The sequence below is a fragment of the Cryptomeria japonica genome, chromosome 5 (assembly GCF_030272615.1).
Source record: "Cryptomeria japonica chromosome 5, Sugi_1.0, whole genome shotgun sequence".
Taxonomy (NCBI): domain Eukaryota; kingdom Viridiplantae; phylum Streptophyta; class Pinopsida; order Cupressales; family Cupressaceae; genus Cryptomeria; species Cryptomeria japonica.
In genome coordinates, this window is record NC_081409.1 from 417,252,372 (window position 1) to 417,275,851 (window position 23,480).

A 23,480-nucleotide genomic window follows, 5' to 3' on the forward strand; every position below is an offset into this window, starting at 1 on the left:
ATTGCTGTTTTTTAGTATGTTTTGTGGGATAGGTTGACAGTCCATATTTGTGTTCTTTATGTAACACCCCTTGTGGCAAGGGCATGCATTGGTGTACATACTTTTTTATCAATATAAACCATCTCTTATGTATCAAAAAAAATTCAAACCATCGTTTATTTTTAGTTGTTCAGGCGATTCAAACCACATGGCTTTCACTCAAGAAGGCAAAGACCAAAGATTAACTTTCTAATTGGCAAAACTCAAGAAAAGACTTGGCAGAAATATTTAATTTACTTATAATTTGACAAGAGATAAATTAGACATAAGTTGTTGCGAGGAAAAAGAGCAATGAAGTATAAAACAATTATCTATTGTTGATGGTGTTTTTACGCACTATGCAACACGGAATAAAATACTAAGTATTCTTTCCTCTCTTGAACAAAGACTTCCCAAATGCTAAGTTGCGTGATCGAATGGGACAAATCCAAGGTTCCAGATGTAAGATCTTGACGTGCTCTTGGATAGACTCAGTTGTTTGATGTGATATTGCTGGAATCACAAGGTGGACTTATGTTTACTGCTTGAATATCACTGGGATGTGGGAATTTCACTTGATTTGAAAAAAAGGAAAAGAAAAAAGGATTTAGGAAGGCCACTCTAATCCTAGGAATGTAAGAGCATTGGACAATCTTTGATGAAATTCAACTAAGCTTTGCTTTGACATGCAACGAACATCTCCACAAGGCTAGTGCAATCTTCTAGGGATAGCTTTATGATTTTCAAATCACCACTACAAGCATAGATACCCTCAAGGTGAAGCATATCAATGAAGTAGCAATTGAAATTAAGCTTGGCTAAGATGGATCCAATTGACTACGCAAGAGATTTTACCATAGGCAAAGTGTTAGTAGTATGGATGTATGAATTTCACCATTGATCATGCACCAATTTCTTCCATTCATCTAAACAACATGAAAATTAAATGAGAAGTAGAGACCATGCAAATTGTCGAATCAACATATGAATTTCACCATATCTTCAATGAAATTTGCATGCTTCTTACAACAATGTCTTGGCAAGAATCTTTGCCTTCTCTTCCTACTCTACTCTAACTGCTTGCTATCTATTCTTGAACTACTGTCTATTAACCTTTACAAATGAAGAAGTGGAGCCTTAGATAGTGCTCTCATTACAATTGAGTGGCTTAGATTGATTCACAATCAATGGCCAAGATCAAAAGATAGAAAGCCTAATTAGGGTTTGTTACACCCATTGCAAAGCATTTAATGCTTGACCAATGATAAAATTACATTAAGCGAGACATATGTCCTTCCTTGAATAATTGACTAAGGATATCAGCAGCTTAGCCTTGGCGGACTTTCCTTGACAAAGGATATCACATCCCTTAATGTAATTTTATCATTGGTCAAGCATTAAATGTTTTGCATTGGGTGTAACAAACCCTAATTAGGGTTTCTATCTTTCGCTCTTGGCCATTGATTGTAAATCAATCTGAGCCACTTGATTGTAATGAGAGCACTATTTAAGGCTCCGCTTCTTCATTTGTAAAGGTTAATAGATAGTAGTTCAAGAATAGATAGCAAGTAGTTAGAGTAGAGTAGGAAGAGAAGGCAAAGGTTGTTGCCAAGACATTGTTGTAAGAAGCATGTAAACTTCATTGAAAATATGGTAAAATTCATATGTTGATTCGACAATTTGCATGGTCTCTACTTTGTGTATGATCAATGGTGAAGTTCGTACATCCATACTACTAACACTTTGTCGATGGTAAAATGTCTTGCGTAGTCAACTGGATCCATCTTAGCCAAGCTTAACTTCAATTGCTACTTCTTCATTGATATGCTTCACCTTGAGGGTATCTATGCTTGTAGTGGTGATTTGAAAATCATAAAGCTATCCCTAGAAGATCGCACTAGCCTTGTGGAGATGTTCGTTGCATGTCAAAGCAAAAATTAGTTAAATTTCATCAAAGATTGTCCCTTGCTCTTACATTCCTAGGATTAGAGTAGCCTTCCTAAACCCTTATCCTTTTTTCTTTTTTTTTCAAATCCAGTGAAATTCCCACGTCCTAGCGATATTCAAGCATTCAACGTAAGTCCACCTTGTGATTCCAGCAATATCATATCAAGACCTCACATATGGAACTTTGAAGTCGTCCCATTTGATCATGTAGCTTAGCATTTGGGGAGTCTTTGTTCAAGAGAGGATAGAATACTTAGTATTTTATTTTGTGTTGCATAGTGCGTAAAAACACCATCAACATCTATGACCAACCATAACAAAACCCAACAAATCCGATAACTTTATAAGTATGACAACACCTAAAATAATTCTAAATGTTGTAGAAGGAATGGAAAGAAACAAGTGTATTGAAAACTTGGCTTACAAAAGAAGAGCTTCCTCAATGCAAATTATTTGTGCTCATTACATCTTGTTAATTATCAAGGTTTTCAAGCCATCCTAGAAACAGGGACATTTTGGGAGCTTAGGAATGGGAACGAAACATCCCATCTCCACTCCTAAATCTTTAAATAATAAAGGTAATCTCCTTAATTTGGAAGGAGAGTTCCCAATGACATCCCTCAAAACGGAAACAACCAAGGGGTGCCCCTTTTGGGAGTCACTTGACCATTCCAGAGAAGTCAGGATGTCTCTGACAGCCTGCTTTATGACAGCAATAAAAAAGATTCTTAAAAATATGTAAAAAAGCTAAATGGAGGGCACTATGAGTCCTTCTATACAATATCTGATACTTTGCAGGGGTAAATAAAAGATATATTTAAATGGTGACTTAATATTAATTAATTTAATTAAATAATAATAAAAATAATAAAATATTATTAAATGTCACTTTATTAAATAAAGTTCTCCAAAATGGGGTGACCCATGTAATACAGCGGTTAAAAACACTTGCTTGGTGAAACCACCACCAAGGTTCAAATCCCCTTTGGCCAGCTATGCTCACAGGCTTGGTACTTTCATTGGGCTAGTGTGCTCGCAAATTTGAACAGCAATAGTGTTCAGCACCTTAAAAAGTGCCGATTAAGTCCAAAAAAAAAAAAAGCTCTAAAATATTATTATTATATAAGTCGGCCAAGTTGGCCTAATGTTCTAGATGCTTCTTGGAGTTCTTTATAAGGAGGATGAATGAAGTAAGGCATGCTTTGGATATGATATGATAATTTATTAACTTCTGAGGACGAAAACCCTTGGAGTAAAAGGTGTGGACGAAAACCCATCCCTTCCCATGGAGTATTTGCAAAGTAGCAGGCACTATTAGGCAAATTTGTGAAGTCTCCTTTGGAGACAAATTTGTTGAATGTTTTTGGAATAAAGCCATTTGCAATTCTGTGGTAATTGGTACCTGTTGACGTGCGTTTTGTGACCTCGCGCAACACACAATAAAGTTTTCCAACAGTCACTTTACTCTCTCTTGATCAAAGTTTAATTGTATGCTAAGATTGCGATAAGTTCAAACAATTGACTCCAAGGTTCTGATTATGCAGTGGACGTGACTCAGTTGGCTTGATGTGAAATGCTGGTAATCCAAGGGGACTTACCTTTGATCATTCTTTCACTTCTTTGTTGTGGCTGGAACTTCATCATTGGATATAGCAATTCTATGATGCTTCTGCTTCGAACAAACTGAACTAGAATGAACTGAAATTAAAGGGGAAAGGGTTAGAAGGATCTAGATCTACTCCTAAGGGCAATGATATCAATAGATAGTGCTCTAATGGACAAATTCCAAATAAACCAAGCTCTTCTTCGCCAAGATTAACTACAACTCCACATGAACTGGAACAATCTTCCAAGATGCCCAAACAACTCACTATTTTTGAATTCAAGCAAGAGTATGTGGACTTATTGATGATGTTGAGCAGGATTATGGGGTGTCTGCATGCCATCAATTTTGAGACATGGATGTTCTTCATTGGTGAAGTCATGAATGCCAATGGGATAGTGGATTGGGCTAGATTGATTAGCCATTATGTGCATGAACAGTTGAAAAATCTTAAGGAAATGAAGACCCAATCCTTCTACATGAGCTCGTATGTGATTTATGCACTCGCAAGGATGGGTGGCTTTGATGGCTTGCCAAGAAATGGGCCCATGGGATGTGGACCAGCACAGTTGAAGGTCCATGAATGCTATCCCCAACTGCACCTATACAACACTAATTCATTCAAATTGGTGAATGACACTTCTACTATGTACTTAACCAGGTTGATGCAGAATGAACTTCATATGAGAGTATCACCAGAAGCCAGGGCGCTGGTAAGAAAGTTTGGAGCCTTGTTCATTCAGTTTCCGAAATTCACTTACATCCGGACACAAGGATTCTCCTACCAGCCACATAAGTTACCAAGATATCCGTCAAATAAACTGGTGTTGTTGGAGCTCATCAGACAATTGACAACATATTGTTGATTGTAACTAGGTAGAATGCGGATTCCAATTGCCTTAAGGCAACATTGGAATCCGCCAAGGGCTGGGCCCTTCTCTCCCTTCTCACACGCCACACTAAAGGGAAACGTGTTCCCTCTAATAGGGCCAACCCTATAACTAAAAGAGAAACGCCACTCAAAAGGGAAACGCGTTCCCTCTAATAGGGCCGACCCTATAAAGTAATAAAACAAATAAAAGGGATCAGCACCAAGCCGACCTCAAATAGGTCCTCTTGCCTCATATAAATAAACAACTACTTGACCTCATTAAAACCATAACATCACATGTGATAATCATTCTGCAAGTGCGAAAATCAAAAAGAAAGAATTCTAAACGCGAAGTGAAGGAAGTGTGCATTAAGGCGATTGTTAATACAAGGGTGAACTTCAATAGAAGATGTGAATTGCAAGACATATGTGAAGCCAAAGACAATTTCCAGATCTGCTCATCTGAAGGTCATCTTGCTATTATATGAAAAACAGATTCAAGAGGTGTATTGTTGTGTGAAAGGCTTAGACAAATTGGTGTGCCACATCAAAGCTACCAGCTAAGTAATGTACTATTACAATTGGATATAATTCATAGTCAGATTGAAGATCTGTTGGCAGGGTTTTTCCTCCTAGGAGGTTTTCCCAGGGTATTTGTGTGTTGTGTTCATTTTGTTCAATTTATGTTTATGTCTAAGTCTGAAAGTAATTAAACTAAACAACAAATATATTGATTTAGTAATTAACTTCAGTTTTATGAGTATAGGTTAAATCTGAAAGTCTAAAATTCAACACATATGACCAAATGCAAAAGAAGAAGAGGAAGTTGTCCATAGAATTCCCTATTGTCCTTGGTGACTATGTGGAATTGTGCCCGAACCTGGCAGCAGCTAGAAGGGCATTAGAGGAATTAGAACTTTACCATTTAGCATTCTACACATCCAGATCTTACTTTGATCCATATAATAAAATCCAGAAGGTAGCTGGAGTGAAGTTCGTGCACAAGTTTCACCTAGAAGATTTTTGGACTAGTGCCAAGGATGATCTTGAGGTCAGGAAGAAGATGTTTTCCAAACTACCCCTTGACATGATCAGGATTGGTGAAATAATTCAAGTGCCTGATCAAGTGAAAGAAGATCCAGACTTAGTGCAACTGGAATTTGAAAAGGTAAAAGACCACGCCAGGATAGTTTCATAGAAACAATCCTTGGAGAAATGGACGAAGCTTCACAGGAGCAGATACATATGGAAATTTACGAAAAATCGACACTGTTCCAGATTGGCTGAGAGATAGATTGTGAAGAGAACCAAAAAAGGAAGTAGATCCAACACAGGAGCTGGAAGAACTTCTGAGAAGAATAGATAATCAAGCGGAAAAAAAGGTCGCCCGAAAGTTTTCCAAAATCACAAGGGATGAGTCTAAATCTAGGACTTTACAGTTAGCTGAGCCTGTAGTGGACAAGGATAGAAATGAGATCACGCCAAATGATTATGTAATCAAAGAAGTTGATTTGGGACGTACTTCCACGACACAGGTGGTGGAAGAATTCGAAGGATCTTCCTTGGCTATGAAGAAAAAGATGCAAAAGATGAAGGAAAAGTGTAGAAGGCTGAAAAGTGAAAACGGAGCCTTATGCAAATATATTAGGAGTTTCAAACATCCGCTCAAGGAGGAAGATCCGTCCTTTGTTCCTCCTTCCTCTCTTCCTAAAGATTCTGTTGATGCCGCTAAAAAAGATTAGAAAAATTGCTCAATATTCTAAGGAATGGGTGGAGAATGTTTTCACTACAGCAGGAAAATTCATTGAATACCTAGCTAGCCTTCATTCTAGACTTATTGCCCTCTTGAACTGACTGGAAGTTGCGGATAGTTTGTGGGAAGATGTACACATTTATCAGGACCTAACTATTCCGCCACTCAGGGCATTGATGAAAGTTCCTAAGCAAACACTGATAGATGGGAAGGTGATCCAAGAGAACAAGATTTATGACTTCCCGCGATGGTTTTGAGTTGTCTGCACTAGAAGGGGAAGCCTTTAAAAGATTCAACATGGAGTCTTTGTCTTTGAAAGACTCAATCAAAAGGGTACACGAAGAAATGCTCAACGCGGTTGAGACATTACTCACAAGAAAGCTGAATGAAGGTGGAGTGACAGTAAATTTCCTAAGGGCCTAGTTGCATGATTTTTTATTTGTGGGATCATTTTCCAAGGCACACTTGGAAAATGTTTCCTTATTTTTCAACACCATGCAGAGGATACAGAAAATGGTAGCAGAATGGGAGAGTTTTTTCTTGAAGAGTGAAGAAGAAATTGCCTTGATGGAGTTCAGGATAGAGAGTGCACCAAGTGTCTCCGTAGGAAATTGGAGGTTGTCGTCGCCAAATTCATCGTTTATGCCATTAATGAGCGAGATGATGGTCGTCCATTTTTGGACGAGGATCTTTTGACTGAATGACATAGTGGCATATTTATTGCTGGAATATCTTACCAAGTGGCGGTCGAGTCAATGCATGTTGAGGTAGTGGAGCATCTTTTTGCATGTAGCCGTCACATTCAAGGCATTATGGCTGATTCTTTTTGCATGCAGCCATCGCATGTGGAGATGATGGTGCATTTATGACATAATGGGACGATTTTTGCATGGAAGAATATTCAATGCATGTTGGGCGAATTTAGTAGAAAATGGTACATTTAATGTATTTTGGATACCAATTGTAATTGGTTGGAATTAATTGTATGTGGACATAATGGGCATTTATTGTTGATTCTCACCTTGTTGTATCATGTGTGGGGAATCTTGTTAGGGGAAAACCCTGATTAGGGTTTGCATGTCCTCAAGGCTTGAAGCCTATATAAAGGGGTGACCCCCCTCATTTGTAAGGGAGGAGAGATTGCTTTTGAGATTGTTGCAATAAGTTGTTAAAGCAATAAACTTAATACATTGTTCAATTTGATGGTGTATACTTGTTCTGTTTTGCAACTTGCAAGGTCTTGCTTTCCTCACATTAGAGTAGATTTGCTTTCAATACTTAGATGAATAGGATTGATGAGATTGTTTGCGGTGAAATCCTTGCTCATACCTTTTGTTAGTAGCTAATTGTTATTAACTTTGTAAGGTTAGTCTGAGCCTTTTCACGTGGAAACTTAACTTCGATCATCGGGTGGACATTGTTCATTGATGATGTTCATTGGTGTTTTGAAAATATTTTGCACAACCTTTGAAGATTGCACTACCTTTGTGTAGTTGTCTCCTAGCGGCAAAGCAAAGTGTCGTTGATTTCATCCAAGCAATCATTGCTCTTTGTTCTTAGTTTTAGTATAGCTTTTCTAAACCCTTGCCTTTTACTTTCAGCATACTTAAATCCAAAAAATCCTAAAAAAGATCTTGTCATTGACAAATCATTCGTTATCAAATTCCTTGAAAGCTATGAATTGTTTAATCTTCTTCATGTGTGCATAAGTCCCCTTGGATTACCGGCATATCACATCAAGCCTACTGGGTCACGTTCGTTGCATATAGGAACCTTGGAGTCGATTGTCTAAACTTACTGCAATCTTAGCACACAATCGTACTTTGATCGAGAGAGAGTAAAGTGACCGTTGGGCAACTTTATTCTATGTTAGGCGTTGTCATAAAAAACACGTCAACAATACCTATTTGAGAAATTAAAGTATATTTTATCATATTTTTGGTGTGAGCTCAATTGGAGATTTATTATCTGTCGTTTTTTATTACAGTAAAAGCAGGTTTTGAAGGGACCCCAAAACCCTTTACAAAAGATCCTTAAGAAATTAGAGCATTAAGAAACAAGAAGGAACAACCAGCTAAAAAACCAGCATAGATACGAGCAAAATCCAGCAAAAAATCCCACAAAACCAGCAACGTCCAACCAAGACAGACAAAAGACAAAAAACAAACTACTTAATGTTTTTCAGGGCATTAGCCAGATTTCCGCTAATCCCATGCAATTCTTTAATATTATCCCTAAGTTTAGGGATTTCCTTAGAAGAGACCACAGCAGCTTTCTTCATGCTCGCCCTTGTTCTCTTTGTCACGCCACTAGGAGCACTTTCCACAGTCCCTGTCTCAATGGCATCTTCATCAATATCAAGGTCCACAATGAGTTTGGGAGTGCTGGAGCCCTCAAGGACCTCAGAGATTTCCTCTAAATTTTTAGTAACAGCTGTAAGGATATCCGGAATCATTACCAAAAGATTTTTCATAGCAGTTTTTCCTTCCTCCAGATTATCAATCTGAGCTTTCATCTTCTTAGTTTTTTCCTCCATATCCTTCTTCCACTGCTTCTGGTCCCTATCATCTTTCTTTCTTTTCTCTTCCCACTGCTTCCCATTTTTTTCCAAATTCTTTATTCCTTCATAAGCCCACCTATCAAAACCCATTCTAGCCTCAAATAGGTTTTTGAGATTATCCAAAATTAACCCTTCTCCAGCATACTCCTTATCCTTGCTCGTCGGATTCTCCTTGTCCATCTCCTGCTCAAATTCCTTATTCTTCTCCTGCTCCATATCCATATTCTTCTCCTGCTCCATATCCATTTCTTTTTCCTCATTAATCTTATTATCCTGCTCCTCAATTGGCTAGCTATTGACAGTACCTAAACTAACACTGTGGGTAGGGCTATCTTGAGCGGAAACATCCTCAGCTCCTCCTTCCTCTTCCCCCACCTCCTCCTCTTTCCAGCTTTCCTCTCCACCAGTCTCATCAGTTTCCATCTCACTACCATCTTTTCCGATATCCTCTGAGTCATTCTCCGTCTCCCTTTGAATATCCTTGTCCTCTTGAATTTTCAACCCAGTAGCATTTTTGCTCTTTTTGCTCTGAGTCGACTCTTCCTTGCTAGGCCCGCCTTCCTCCATCTTTCTCTTACCTTTCCCCGGAGACGAGACAATCTCTTATTTTCCTGAATAGCAAGGATTTTGCAATGCTCATAAATGAGCAAAATGAGGCCACAATGAAGCACCGGAGTCGTAGGGTTCTTGCTATGTTTATTAAGAGACCTCGACAGAGACCTGAAGAGGTAGTAGGGCAAGGAAATCCTCTTCTCATGCCTGAAATGATTGAACAGCACAAAATGGTATGTGTGGACGCTAGTAAAACGACCCTCCACAGTAATGTATTCCATAATAGCATTCAACACAGCCCCAAATTTTCTTAATGTTGGAAGCATCATGATACCCCCTCGTAGCTTTACCAATTTTTGCCCTCTCCTTCTCTTTGCACAAAAAAAGCTTAACCGCATTATTAGAAACTTTCAAGTCTCTAAAGAAATTAAGACCTGAGTGGGGCATACCTGTTACCGTCGCTATGAGGTCCGCATCCAGCTTAAACCTCACACCATGAATTTTGAATGAACCGTTAATCCAGTTTTCAGTGACTTTGGTGACTACTAGGTTAACTCTTCCTTTATCATAATCGACCAGCTTCTCCATGAAATTCGTCATGAACCCTTTTTCCAGCTTAGTCCATACCTCTGGCATTTCCTTCCATCTGGAAATGTTGTCTAGTTCCTCTCTCCTTAGATCCCCCCCATTTTCAAGTTCGTAATACCAAGTCTATTCTTTTGCAATTTCGGAGCTTCCTTCCAATTGACTCTCGAAATTTTGAAAATGTTAACCCACAAAGTGTGCGAAAGATTAATAGCTTTGATTAGGATTCTGCCATTCTGCCAGGTCATCATTACCTTTCTATAAATGTGAAGATTACTCATTAAAACTTTCATAATTGATTGTGCGATCCATCCTTCCCCATGAATCTGTCCTTTCTTAAAAGATCTTTAATATTAAAATTAATATTACCTTCCCCATACCAAATACTTTGAGCTTCAGAATTTACGCCTAGGTTTGCCAAACCATCCGCTACCCAATTTTTTTCTCTAAAGGCATGTTCAATTATAATAAATTTAAAGCTAGCTATAATTTCTCTAGCTTTAAAAATTATATTTTCTATAGACCACGATGGCTCAGTTTCTCCCTTCAGGCACTTAATAATGTTTAGAGAGTCTCCCTCTAGCCATAAATTATCATGATTTAGATTTTTTGCAATAATCAAAGTATTCAAAGTTGCAAAGGCTTCAGCATAATGACTAGTTTGATTACCCAGAGGGCCAGCAACTGCCACAAGGCAACTTCCAGCAAAATTCCTTACAATGCCCCCATAACCAGCTTTACCCGGGTTCCCCTTAAACGCCCCATCAAAGTTGGCCTTAATCCATCCCTAAGACGGAAAGCACCACACAAGACCATCCATGCCCTTATCCTTACTAGATTTGATATTAGAGAGGTTCCATTTGTCAATAAAATCCTCTTTAGCAGCTAAACCATGATCAATTCCATTTAAACATTCAAATATCCTTCTATAGATTTTATCCACCACTACTTCAAGGTTAGCACTTTTATCCCTAAAAATCCTATTGTTACACTCCTTCCAAATATTCCATATAACATTAAGGAGAGTAAGTTTCCACAGCTCAACATTCTTAGGGTTGGAATTAGGACAGTACCATTGTTGCCAGAACTCCCCCAGAGAGTTCGGGAAAACCCAGCTCAGCTTCCACCTACTAAAAATAATATTCCAGATTTCCTGACTGAAAGTGCACTGGTAGAGGATGTGACAAGCAGACTCCTCTTCCCTGCAACAAAGAGAACACCTGTTAGGAAAAACAAATCCACGCGTTTGGAGGTTATCAAGAGTCAGCACCTTGTTTTGGATAAAAATCCAGAAGAAGATATTAACTTTGGGTATCAACTTCTTTATCCACACTTTAGCCCACAAAGGAATCTCTTCCAGAACTTTGTTGTGGATAGCTACCGCCGAAGACATAGAGTAATTCCCATCCGAAGTCTTCCTCCAAATCAAACTATCATCCTTATTGTCCCTAAAAATTTTAGAAGAAAGCAGAATCTCAAGAAACTTTAATCCCTGACATTGCTGGCTGAACTCAATCCACTTCCCGTTTCTCCAATAGTCTCTAACAAAGCCACCATACCTATTTTTGAACCAATCTTTCCATTCCTTAAGGATAGGAATATCCTCCAAAGGTTTATCCAAGAGCCATCTGTCTTCCCAAAATCTAATAATTCTACCATTCCCCAATTTCCACATTCTTCCAGCAGCAACCCAACTTTTAGCCGTTTGAACTGCATTCCAAATTGCAGAGCCTTCAACAGAAAAAGAGTTATCCAGAAATTCTTCCTCAGATGGTTGCATATAAAGGTATTTCTTTTTCCAGATTAAATTCCATTCTCTTTCCTCCCCTTTCATTCTCCAGATTTGTTTAGCTAACAAGGCATTATTCATAGAAATTATATTCCTTAAACCCAACCCCCCAAAAGCCTTAGGAGTATAAATTTTGTTCCAAGCAATAAGGGGTATTCTATTTTTGTCTTCCACTCCCAACCAAAGGAACTTTTTTTGAATTCTCTCAATAGCCTCCGCAAACTTTCTAGGGATTTTAAACAAACTAAGGGCATAAATAGGCAAATTTTGAAGAGTAGCTTTAAGCAGCATTACCTTGCCCGCTTGACTAAGGATAGCTCCTTTCCAACCAGCCAATTTAGAATTGAATCTATCAACCAGTTTCATCCAGAAATTCTCTGAAGGCTTTATACAAAGTGGGAGCCCCAAATAAGTTGAAGGAAACTCAGAAATTTTACATCCAAGGATTCTTTCAATCCTCATTTGTCTTTCAACAGGGGTATTGACGAAGAACAAAGAACTTTTATCCCAATTAATTTTTTGGCCGGAAGCAATTTCATGTGTGTCCATAACATTCTTCATATTTCTTGCTTCCCTAATAGTAGCTTCCCCCATAGTAATCGAATCATCAACAAACTGTTCATGAGTACAAGTTATGTTGGAAGATGAAGGTTTTAGGCCTTTGAGTTTTCCATCTTCCACATTTTTTATAATATATCTGCCCAAACTTTCAGCTAAAATAGTAAACAAGATAGGGGAGATGGGATCCCCTGTCTTAAACCTCTAGAACTTTTGAAGAAACTGGAAGGGGATCCATTAACAATAACTGCAGAGGAGGAAGTTTCAGTCAACTGGGAGCAGAGCTGAATCACTTTTTTCCAAAACCCAAAAGCTTTCATAATTCTAAAAAGGAATTGCCAATTCACTCTATCATAGGCTTTAGACATATCCAACTTAAGAAAAAAACCCTGATTTTTTGCAACAGTTAAAGAGTGAATGTTTTCATGAACTGAAATAATAGAGTCCGGAATCTGTCTACCAAGGACAAAACCATTCTGCTAAGCTGAAATAATCCTGGGAAGAGTATCCAGCATTCTAGAGGTAAGAACCTTAGACATAATCTTGTAAACAGAATTACAAAGACTAATAGGTCTGAACTTATTAAGAGAGTCAGCTCCAAAAACCTTTGGAATAAGAATGATGAAGGTCGCATTCAATTATTTTAAAAGCCTCCTTGAACCAAAGAATTCTTTAACTCCATTACAAATATCAATCTCCACAATATGCCAGAAGATTTGGAAGAAGAACATTGGAAATCCATCCGGACCAGGAGACTTATCTCCCTGAAAAGAAAACACCGCCTTTTTGATTTCTTGATTAGAAGGGATCCAAGAGAGATATTTGTTGTCATCCTCATTTAAAATGGGAGGGATAGCCTGCACAAGAAGGTCTTGATTTCTGACATCCAGATCATCCACCCCTCCCAAAAGATTGCTGAAAAAATCCAAAGCTTCCTTTCTTATATCATTTTCATCCAATAAAATCCCCCTATTGCAAGATAACCTAGAAATCCTGTTAACCGCCCTATGCTTTAGAGCTATCAAGTGGAAAAACCGGGTGTTTTTATCACCTTCCTTCAGATACAAGGCTCTTGATCTTTGTCTCCAAAAAGTCTCTTCATTAGAAATAATTGTGTGGTATTTAGATAGCAACCCATTTTCAGCAGATCTCAAATCCTCTGAAAGCCCTTCCTCTTGGATTTTATCTTGGACTTCCTTAATTTCAGTCTTAATTTGGGCTTTGCTTTTAAAGATATCACCAAATATCTCTTTGTTCCATATTTTGATTTTGGCCTTTATAATGTTAAGCTTTTTGGCTATTCTGAATAAAATCGTTCCCTCAACCTCAGAATTCCACCAATCAGCAACACAGACTTCCAAAGACGGGTGGGAAAACCACGCTTTTTCAAATCTAAAAGGGAAATTTCTCTTAGCAGAAAAAGAATTAGCAGTAAAAGAAATAGGGTAATGATCAGATCCAATCTTAATAATTGACGCCAAAGAGCAACTATACTTAGAAAGCCACTCAGGAGAAATTAGGGATCTATCCAACCTTACTTGAATAAGATCAGATCCAGTTATGCGATTGGTCCAAGTATAATTAATCCCTTGGAGTTCCACATCCATAAGAGCTTGATCGTTAATAAAATCCATAAGATCGTGTCTTCCCTCCAACTGCAAAGGGAGGCCTCCCATCTTTTCATCCTCTTTAAGAGGTGTATTGAAATCTCCCATTATTATCCAGCTTTTATCAGCAAAATTTAGCCTGTCTTCAGCAAGGCTCCTCCAATATTTATATCTCCCAACTTTAGAGTTAGGCACATAGACATTAGTGATAACCCAGACAAAGTTATCCTTAATATGCTCAAGCAGAACTGAGGTCTTATTAACTTCAGAAATGATTTCCTTCCCTATAATAGTATTTTGGTTCCAAAAAATCGTTGTTCCTCCAGAGGCACCCTCCGAACTGGTTCCAATAACTCCATTATTTTTGAATATTCTAATCCTTTCCACTTTATCCTTACACATCTTAGTTTCCTGAACAAGGACAACATCCGGTTTATGATCTCTTATAATATTACATAACACATCCTACTTATGGGGGGCATTCAGCCCTCTTATATTCCATGAAATTATCTTCAAACTTTAACCAGGGATAAGGCTAACTCGATGGAGCTCTGTGTTCCATCAGCACGGTTCTTCCAACTTTCCCGTTCCCTTTGATTTTTTAGAGAAGGGCTCCCCTGCTTTTTGCTGTGACTTCCTACATCTGCCACTTTCTTATTCCTGCTTCTAGTTGAAATACCTCCATTGGGTCCTCCATTATTTGATTTGCCTTCTTTAGTACTGAGAATCCTAAGATTTCCCTCAAGAGCCATTGTTTCCAAACTATTAGGTGGAGTTTTGCATTGGATCGGCTTAGGACTTCCATTGTTAATAACAGAAAAGGCTCAAAATCCGAAATGTTATAGTCCTGCGCTTCATTAAAGTCTCCCCCATTTTCTTTAGTATTAGATGAGGCAGAAGCATCATCATTGGAACTCTCATCAACTTTTTCCTGGATAATAGGCCCTCCCTTCTGGTCCTTTGATTCAAATTTTTCAGCATTTACATCTATCCTTTGCTCTTCCTCCTTGTTGCTCTCTATTTGATTGTTAGAACAGGCACAAACAGATTTTTCATTATTACTATTCATATCCTTCTTTTCCTCATTTTCCAACTCAATCACTTCATTATCAGGAACACACTCTGCAATTGGGTCTTCCCTCTTCCCTTTCGTTTGCCATTTCTGATTCGAACTACTATCACTCTTACCACTCTTACTCTTCTTGAGCGGGCAAGATTTCGCCCAATGACCCGACTTTTTACAATGAAAACAAGCAAACGGGAGAGATTCATATTCAATCACTTGGGTCCATTTCCCCAATTTAGATATAATCCTCATTTGATTAACATTAACATAGATACGAGCAAAAACCAACCTTGATTTAGCTACAGTCATCGGGTCGATCGAGAGAAGTTCTCCAAATGAACCCGCTATCCCTTTAAAGACTTCCTCATTCCAGAAATCCAGCGGAAGGCCAAGGAGACACGTCCAAACAGGCGCCGACACAAAAAAGGACCCGTCAAGAGAAAGGTTAGGAGCCCATTTCTGTAAAGCCAAGGTTGACTTGCCGAACATCCATGGCCCTTCACATAGAGCTTTATTCATATCTTCTTCAGTATTAAAAGCAAAGGAGAAAAAACCACTAGGCAAAGCCGCCACATCCACTTAACCTTTGAGAACCCATTTCCTCCTTATAAAATTCCTAACAACATCAATGTTAGGTCTAAAACCAGCGAACCTTCCAACTAAAGTCATAGCTAATCCAAACACAGTGAGATCAACCAGCTTATACGAAACACAGATAGCAACAACCCGTGTCGCGGGATCAGAAATATTTTTAACTTCCGAAAGCCCAGATTTCACCAGCGGCCTCACTCCAAAAAGCGAAGACCATCTTTTTTCCATACCTCTATCATGTGGGTCCCCGTTTTTGGAATCTGTCTTCCACTGATTTGACTGTCGCCTTGTCCCCTTCAGTACCCTGAGAGGCCTGGAAACCAGCCTGATTACCAGTTCCACCCGCAGAAAGACTGCCATCCCCAAGAAATCCGCCATTCCTAGATTTGAAATTTGAATTTCCCGCTCGCCGCTCCCCTTGCCGCTCGTCTCCAACCATGGTCCCGCTAGGCATTAGACTATCCATATTATCTATCGTTTTACAAAGAAAGTGATGACTTTATAATTGGTGGGTTTTAATTGTTTGGGTTGGAGTTATATCAAAAGATTAGCGAATATAAGAAGTGTGGTGAAATAAGTTTAAGTGGTCCACTCTCTCCAAAATTAGGCAAAGGGAAGTTCGCAAATGAAGTAGGTTGGACATTTATGTAATGCCTCGCTAAGGAACCCCAAAGGACTAACAACTAACAAACTAAAATAACATAGCAATAATTTTTTTTTACACATGGTACATTATATCTTTAACACATCGTACATATGACCATTACAATGCAGAAGCAGAAGATAGACATACATTTAAAACTATGTCCTCTATGGGTTCCCTAACATCACTACCATGCAACGCTACTAAACAAGATCTAAGATACATAAATCATTTAATGAAATAACTATAACATTACATAACATAAGAACATCTACATCCACAACTAAGTTCATTTTAAGCACCAAACCAAATGTTTCTATGATAACCTTTCAACATGAAGTAAGATAGGACATACAATCACATATGAGTAGTCGGTACCAACACCGATCTACCTAAACACTATTCTATCATTACAATGAATATTAATTACATCATTCTAAATTACATCAACCTCCTTATGGAGTGTTCAAGAATCAATAACAATACAATTACAATGCTTCTCAATGATACATAGCATTAATACTGAACACAAAAACTGGATAACTTGCAACTAGAATGAAAAGAAACTAGAATAAAGAGGGAGATCTTTCCTAACACACACAAACAATCCATCGATCCCCAATGGAAGTTGGCAACAACCGCCAACCATGTGGAACCCTCAGGTCCACCCCACCGTGCTCAGGAGATAGACACAAGACCCCAAACACACAAGCCAACAAAAAAGGAAAACAAGGCCTACTCTCACCCACAACACCAAACATCCATGAGAACACAAGGCAAACACAAGTATAAAGCCCAAACAAGGATAAATATGAAACATGACCAGGATCCACTAGAGGCTTCTACTCACAACCAAACAAGATAGGATACTAGAGTACAAGAAGAAAAGAATCTCATCGCATAGCCTCAACATGAGTTATCCTGGTAGCCTCTCTAGGCCCCGACCCCCATTTGACAACTCATGTGGAACCAAACAGTCCTTTCATGAAGACAAGGAGGTTTGATTATGCCAAATCAATGCCCCTCGGACAGCCACGCCTTCCCACTCCCATCCTTAGTCTGCACAAGCACTCAAGGCCATGGGCGAGGCACCATCTTATCTTATTAATGTGTTTTACCCCAGTTCATTAATTAGGTTATCACTTAATTAAGAAACTCTCCAATGAGTTATTCTGGCAGCCACTTTAGTGCCCCAACCCCCATTGAGAGCCACCCTCCCTAATTGCATCTAGATACCCATACCCTAGAGTTCAATTCAAAGAATCATAAAGCATCTAGGACATAGATATCTCATATAGAACAGTCATGAATCCATAATCCAAAATTGAAACACATAGACCTCTCTAGGCATTCACATTAAAAATTCAGCCACGAAACCACTCCCAAATACAGAATCAACTAAGTTCTTCCTCAACAAAGCCTATGAAAGGGCATATGAACAGAAAATCAACCCTTCCAGAAACTCGACCAAACCAGCCCCAACAACCATACACAAAAAACAAGACAGCGAACCCTCAAACAGCCCCCAATTTGCACAATGAAAGCGAGTGCTTTTCAAAACAAAAACTATCAATTTCAAACCAAAAATGAAAGCAATTTTCAGATTGATACAAATGATCATAAACACACCACATTGCCATTTCAAAGCAAGAAATTCAAAGAAAGTACAAGAGGGAAGGAGAACCCTACCTCGAAATTCGAAAAACAAAGGAAATGGGGAAGCTTGCACACCAAAACTTTCCAGCCAAAACCCTCTCCTAACAGCAGCAAATTCAATTAATTTCCAGCAAATCCCTCTCACAATCCAAGCTTCAATCGAATCCAAGCAATCACCAACTAAAATTTCCACAAAAATCCCACCCAAAATTGCAAGAGTTTCACCTAATTTTCACACCAAAACCCTCCTCCAAAATTTCCAACAAAAGGTTGCAGCCCAAAAGCCCTCAAAGTCTCCACCAAAATTGCAGCAAAAGAAACCTCAAAATTTCTCCAAAAGTTGCAACCAAAAGCCCTCAAAGTCTCCAACACAATTGCAGCCAAAGATCTCTCAAATGTCCACCAAAAATTGCAGCAAATACCAACAGAAACTCCAATCAAATCCAAGTAATTCAATCACCAAATCAAGCCAAAATAGAATGATGTAATTAATATTCATTGTAATGATAGAATAGTGTTTAGGTAGATCGGTGTTGGTACCGAATACTCATATGTGAATGTTGAAAGGTTATCATAGAAACATTTGGTTTGGTGCTTAAAATGAACTTAGTTGTGAATGTAAATGTTCTTATGTTATGTAATGTTATAGTTATTTCATTAAATGATTTATGTATCTTAAATCTTGTTTAGTAGTGTTGCATAGTAGCGACATTAGGGAACCCATAGAGGACATAGTTTTAAATGTATGTCTTATTTCATGTTGAAAGGTTATCATAGAGACATTTGGTTTGGTGCTTAAAATGAACTTAGTTGTGAATGTAAATTTTCTTATGTTATGTAATGTTATAGTTATTTCATTAAATGATTTATGTATCTTAAATCTTGTTTAGTAGTGTTGCATAGTAGCGACATTAGGGAACCCATAGAGGACATAGTTTTAAATGTATGTTTGCCTTCCGCTTGTGCATTGTAATGGTCATATGTATGAGGTTTATCATGATGTGTTAAAGATATAATGTACCATATGTAAAAAAAAATTATTGCTATGTTATTTTAGTTTGTTAGTTGTGAGTCCTTTGGGGTTCCTTGGCGGGGGGTTACAGTTTATATGCAATGATAAGCCATAGCTGCTTCACTCTCATAAGCTTTTGAAGGTTTATATTCAATATTTGGTGCCGTGGAAGATTTCCATTGGTCAATCTCAACACAGCAAGAGAAATCGAAATCTCTAGATTACCTCGAATTGGTCTGAGGCGAAAGGATGTAAAGATCTGGGAATTCGACAAAATGAAGTGAGGGCATTTGTTCATTGCAGAGGTTCGAGAATTGATTCTACAGACCAAGTGCAATCCATCTTCATAAGCAGTGGGAGTCTTATATTGACATGATTTGCTGAAGCGCCTCTAACACTGAAGCAAATGTGTATATCCTGAATCTTACAAGCCAGACAGATGAGAGAGATTACCCATCAACAGGAGTGTGTTGTACGTTAAGTGCTCTTCCACCTGGGAAAGAGGCTGTGCAATATGTAATGCTGCTCTAAGTGTAATACAGTCTGAGATTGCAATAAAAGGTCTGAGAGTTGAATAGCTGTTATTTATTCATTGATTCTCTGTCCTGTTGCAATTTTATTTACAAGTTCTGAAAAACATATATGTTAAATCTGAAGCAAATTTAATAGCAGAAATGAATCTATTAACACACGTTCCGAGTTGAATACATCCTTTTGTGTCACTTGTGGAAAGTATTTGGCATTTTGCTTTTATTCCTATTTAGGGATATTTCAATTTCAAGAATGCCAGCAGATGCTGACTTTGGATTTATCTTGAGAATTGGCGTTTCTGATCTCTTCTAGTTGGGTCCCTACACAAATTGGAATTCCTATCTCCGTGCAAAAATAGAGCTTGTGCAGCACAAGGCCTGATTTACTTCAAATCTTTGCAAATTCAGCATATTCAATTTACTTTCTAAAATTTCAGCTTCTTTTAGTTTGTTTTAATTTTTTGTAATATTTAAAACATTAGATATTAAGTTTAATTATTATTTAAATAGGCATCCCCTGCTATACCTAAAACCTGGAAAAAAAATCTCTCTGAAACCACATCCCCCATCCCAAAAACTTGACATAAACCTATTTAGTATTTACTAATTAAAATTTCAGCATCTTTTAGTTTGTTTAGGTTTTTATAATCTATTTATATTTTAAAATTTAAATATTAACTAGATAGTCAACCGCTGCCATCCTTAAAACCTTGAGAAAATACATCTCAGAAACAAAGCCCACCGTCCCAAAAACTTGGAGAAAAACTAAGTAGCTTAGATACAAACAAGTGGTACCACTTTCTTGCTATGCACCCATTTCAAGCCCAATTCAACATCCTTATTGAGCTGAACCAACAATAGTTATTATGCCTTGTTATACATATGGTACAGTTTTGTCTAAATGCTTACATAGAGTCGCACTCTAACTTGTTTTTTAGCTACATAGCTCATAAACTCTTACAAAACAATAAAACTTGTAAACTAAAATAATAAAACAAGAACTTGCTGAGCCATTTGAACAAAAACTTTGAAAATGCATAGATCTTAAGGCCTCGGAAACTAATTTATTCATATGCTAAAAAATTGAACAATGACCTAGCTAATTTTGTCAAAGATTTCAAGCATACCAAGCACTTGCTGAGCTGTTAAGCGAGAGTTGGGATCAGGCTCTAGCATCTGCCGTACCAAATTCTTTGCATTTTCAGAAATTTGTGGCCATGGATCTCTTTTAAAGTCTGGATCACCACGAATGATGGCATGAGCAACGCCTGTCTCTGTTTCTGCAAATAAGAAAATAAGAAATTTCAAATTCAAATTCACACTACTTGAGAGTTTAGAAGACAAAAATGAACAAAGGATGGACTAGGCCACATGCTAAGACAGATCAATCAAGTTAAGGATTCAATTTGATAATCAAAATGCCTTTTAAAAAAAATGCAGAGGAAAGGAACATTATTATTTCCCAATAAGATTCATGACACAAGCTGTTTCCAATCCTTTCCAGAAACACATACCATCATAAAATGGTGGCACTCCACACAACAAAATGTACAAGATGACACCAGCACTCCACACATCTACTTCGGGACCATAATTGCGCTTTAGCACCTCTGGAGCCATGTAGTATGGACTACCAACTAGCTCAGAAAATCTATCTCCTGCAATAAAGAAAAAGCAAAACACCATACTAGCTTATGCAAATTATCGAGCAACGGTGAATTGAAAATTAAAATTCCTTAGCAATGCAAGAAATCTTCCACTGTGTAAACTATATTTGGAGGCTTGTGAAAAGACTGGAACTTCATTACATTCTTCTATGACAGAGAGTACCCATTAAATGTTATAAAGTGATCTCTGCAAACTTGAAAGGATGCGGCACTCCTATGGTAGCCCCTATAAACATTGTTGCATGAACAAAAGTTGTGTATCCAAGGATCTAGGGCACTAAATTACCAGGCTTGAAAAAAACAGACAATCCAAAATCAATAGCCTTCAGTGGTGAATTCTCTTTTTCGTTTGCAAACAGGAAATTCTCTGGTTTAAGGTCCCTGTGGATCACACCATGTTGGTGGCAGAGCTGCAGTCAAAAACCAAACTATTATAGTAATAACAAATAAAACCACTATCTCTGAAAAAGTGTTCTGTTACAAGATGTAAAGGCCAGCAAAATCGAAACTAAGATCACCGCCCTCTGAAAAGCAAAGGGTGTACATCCCCACAAAATTCCCCTCATCTTTCTGAGTGGAATAGATTGTTCTGATTTCAAACCGTTTATGTAACACTTTGGGTTAATCTTGTGTTTCTATCAAATAAACGAATATACAAGCAAGTTTCCAATTTAAAAAAAAAATTGAAAACAAATTAAAACAAATGCAAGCACATATGAGCCACCATACAAGCATCGAAGAACATTTAAAATTTACCATAATTCAATAAACGCCCCTTAGAAAATTGATTGGCCTAGTCTTTTCAGCAAGGTGAAGCGAATTTACCTGCACAACTTCGACAATTGTTCGTGTTAGTAAAGCAGCATCACGCTCGGTATAATGACCTCTAGCAACAATCCGGTCAAAGAGCTCCCCACCCTCACAGAGCTCCATGACCAAATGAACATCCTTCTCATCTTCACAAGCTGTCTTTAAACAAACAATGTTGGAATGCTTGGGCAAATGCTTCATGATCGCCACTTCTCTTCGTACATCTTCAATATCGACCGTACTCTTCAACTTGCTTTTGGAGATGGATTTACAGGCCAATAATTCCTTAGTCTCTTTATCTGTACAAAAGTAGGTGATTCCAAATTCCCCTTGACCAAGCAATTTGCCCAATTCATATCTCTCCTCAATGCTCTGCTGCGAGCACCCTTTTAACACAGAAATTGGCTTATTATTGTTGCCATGGCGGCCTGCAATCGCAGGCTTGATATTCTTCTTCTTCTTCCTGTTCTTCTTACTGTTCTTGTCACCACTAGATGTGCAGCAATTCCCCATGTTTCATAAAAAGCAGAGAACCAGAGGTCCTGTGGTAAAATTGGGTTTATCTGCCAGCAGATAGCGGTTTCGAATCGGGGTAAATGAGAAAAAATAAAAACCAAAAAACTATAACAGTTACACATGTGCCGGCCAGCCGGCCATTCCCATATTACTCTTGCGGTACACCTCCATTTCAATTGAAATTGAGGTTAAAGTAGATACCCAATAAAAGGCCACGGCACTAGCCCATCTCAACAATTGCAGTTGATTATACAAAATTTGAGCGAGTGGCTTCAAATTCGCATTGAACAACGACCCACAAAATTTAGGAGCTTGGTCTTTGAGAACACAAATCTACAGAGATATAGAGTGGCCGTATTGATGAATTTGTGATCGGAAGATTCAAGGAAATGTGTCTTTAATGGATGGGATCCAGTCCGGCTTATGACAAATGGCCGAACCTTCGATTGGACTTTTAAGATTGGTTGCCATTTTCACCAGTTTGACCATACTTCCTGGTAGATTTCGAAATAATTTTGAATTTGTCTATCCTATCGTCATAAAGGAATCCATGGATGGTGTTTTATTTATGGGATCTCAATTTATATCGCGAAATGAGTACGTACCTCCAAGCTGCCTTCCTTGGGTTCATAATATTATTTATTTATTTATTTATATATACCACGATCTGGAGAGACATTGATATGTTATCTTAAATTTGATATTTAAAAACATACATTCATTCATAATTTTGGTATTTAAGATAAATATTTGAGAGTATATTTACCTAATCTTCAATTAGATACATTTACAAGATGAAATTATTTATTAATTTATTTGAGAACTACTTCATCTCATTTTAAGTTATTTATTTATTATTACTTTAAAAAATTGATATTTTAAGTTATTTATTTATTATTACTTTTAAAATGGATATTTTATTTTTATTATTATTTTAAAAATTGATATATGTCAATAGGCTTTTGGTATGTTGGTAAAGTTGAATGGGTTCATAATATTATTTATTTATATATACATATACACGATCTCGAGAGATATTGATATGTTATCCTAAATTTGATATTTAAAAACATTCATTCATTCATAATTTGATATTTAGGATAAATATTTGAGAGTATATTTATGTAATCTTCAATTAGATATATT

General features: G+C 37.7%; 1 protein-coding gene across 1 annotated transcript in view; it reads right to left on the reverse strand.

Annotated features, from left to right (window-relative positions):
• Positions 1-22,915, reverse strand: part of LOC131028175 (calcium-dependent protein kinase 13) — a 160,055-nt gene extending 137,140 nt beyond the window's left edge. Inside the window, exons 1-4 of the mRNA XM_057958413.2 lie at positions 21,834-22,915; positions 21,295-21,418; positions 20,856-20,999; positions 20,469-20,621 (exon numbers count right to left, since the gene is read on the reverse strand). Coding sequence (XP_057814396.1) covers positions 20,469-20,621; positions 20,856-20,999; positions 21,295-21,418; positions 21,834-22,331 — 919 coding nt within the window. The 5' untranslated portion in view covers positions 22,332-22,915. The remainder of the gene's footprint in view (positions 1-20,468; positions 20,622-20,855; positions 21,000-21,294; positions 21,419-21,833) is intronic.
• Positions 22,916-23,480: the final 565 nt, after the last annotated feature.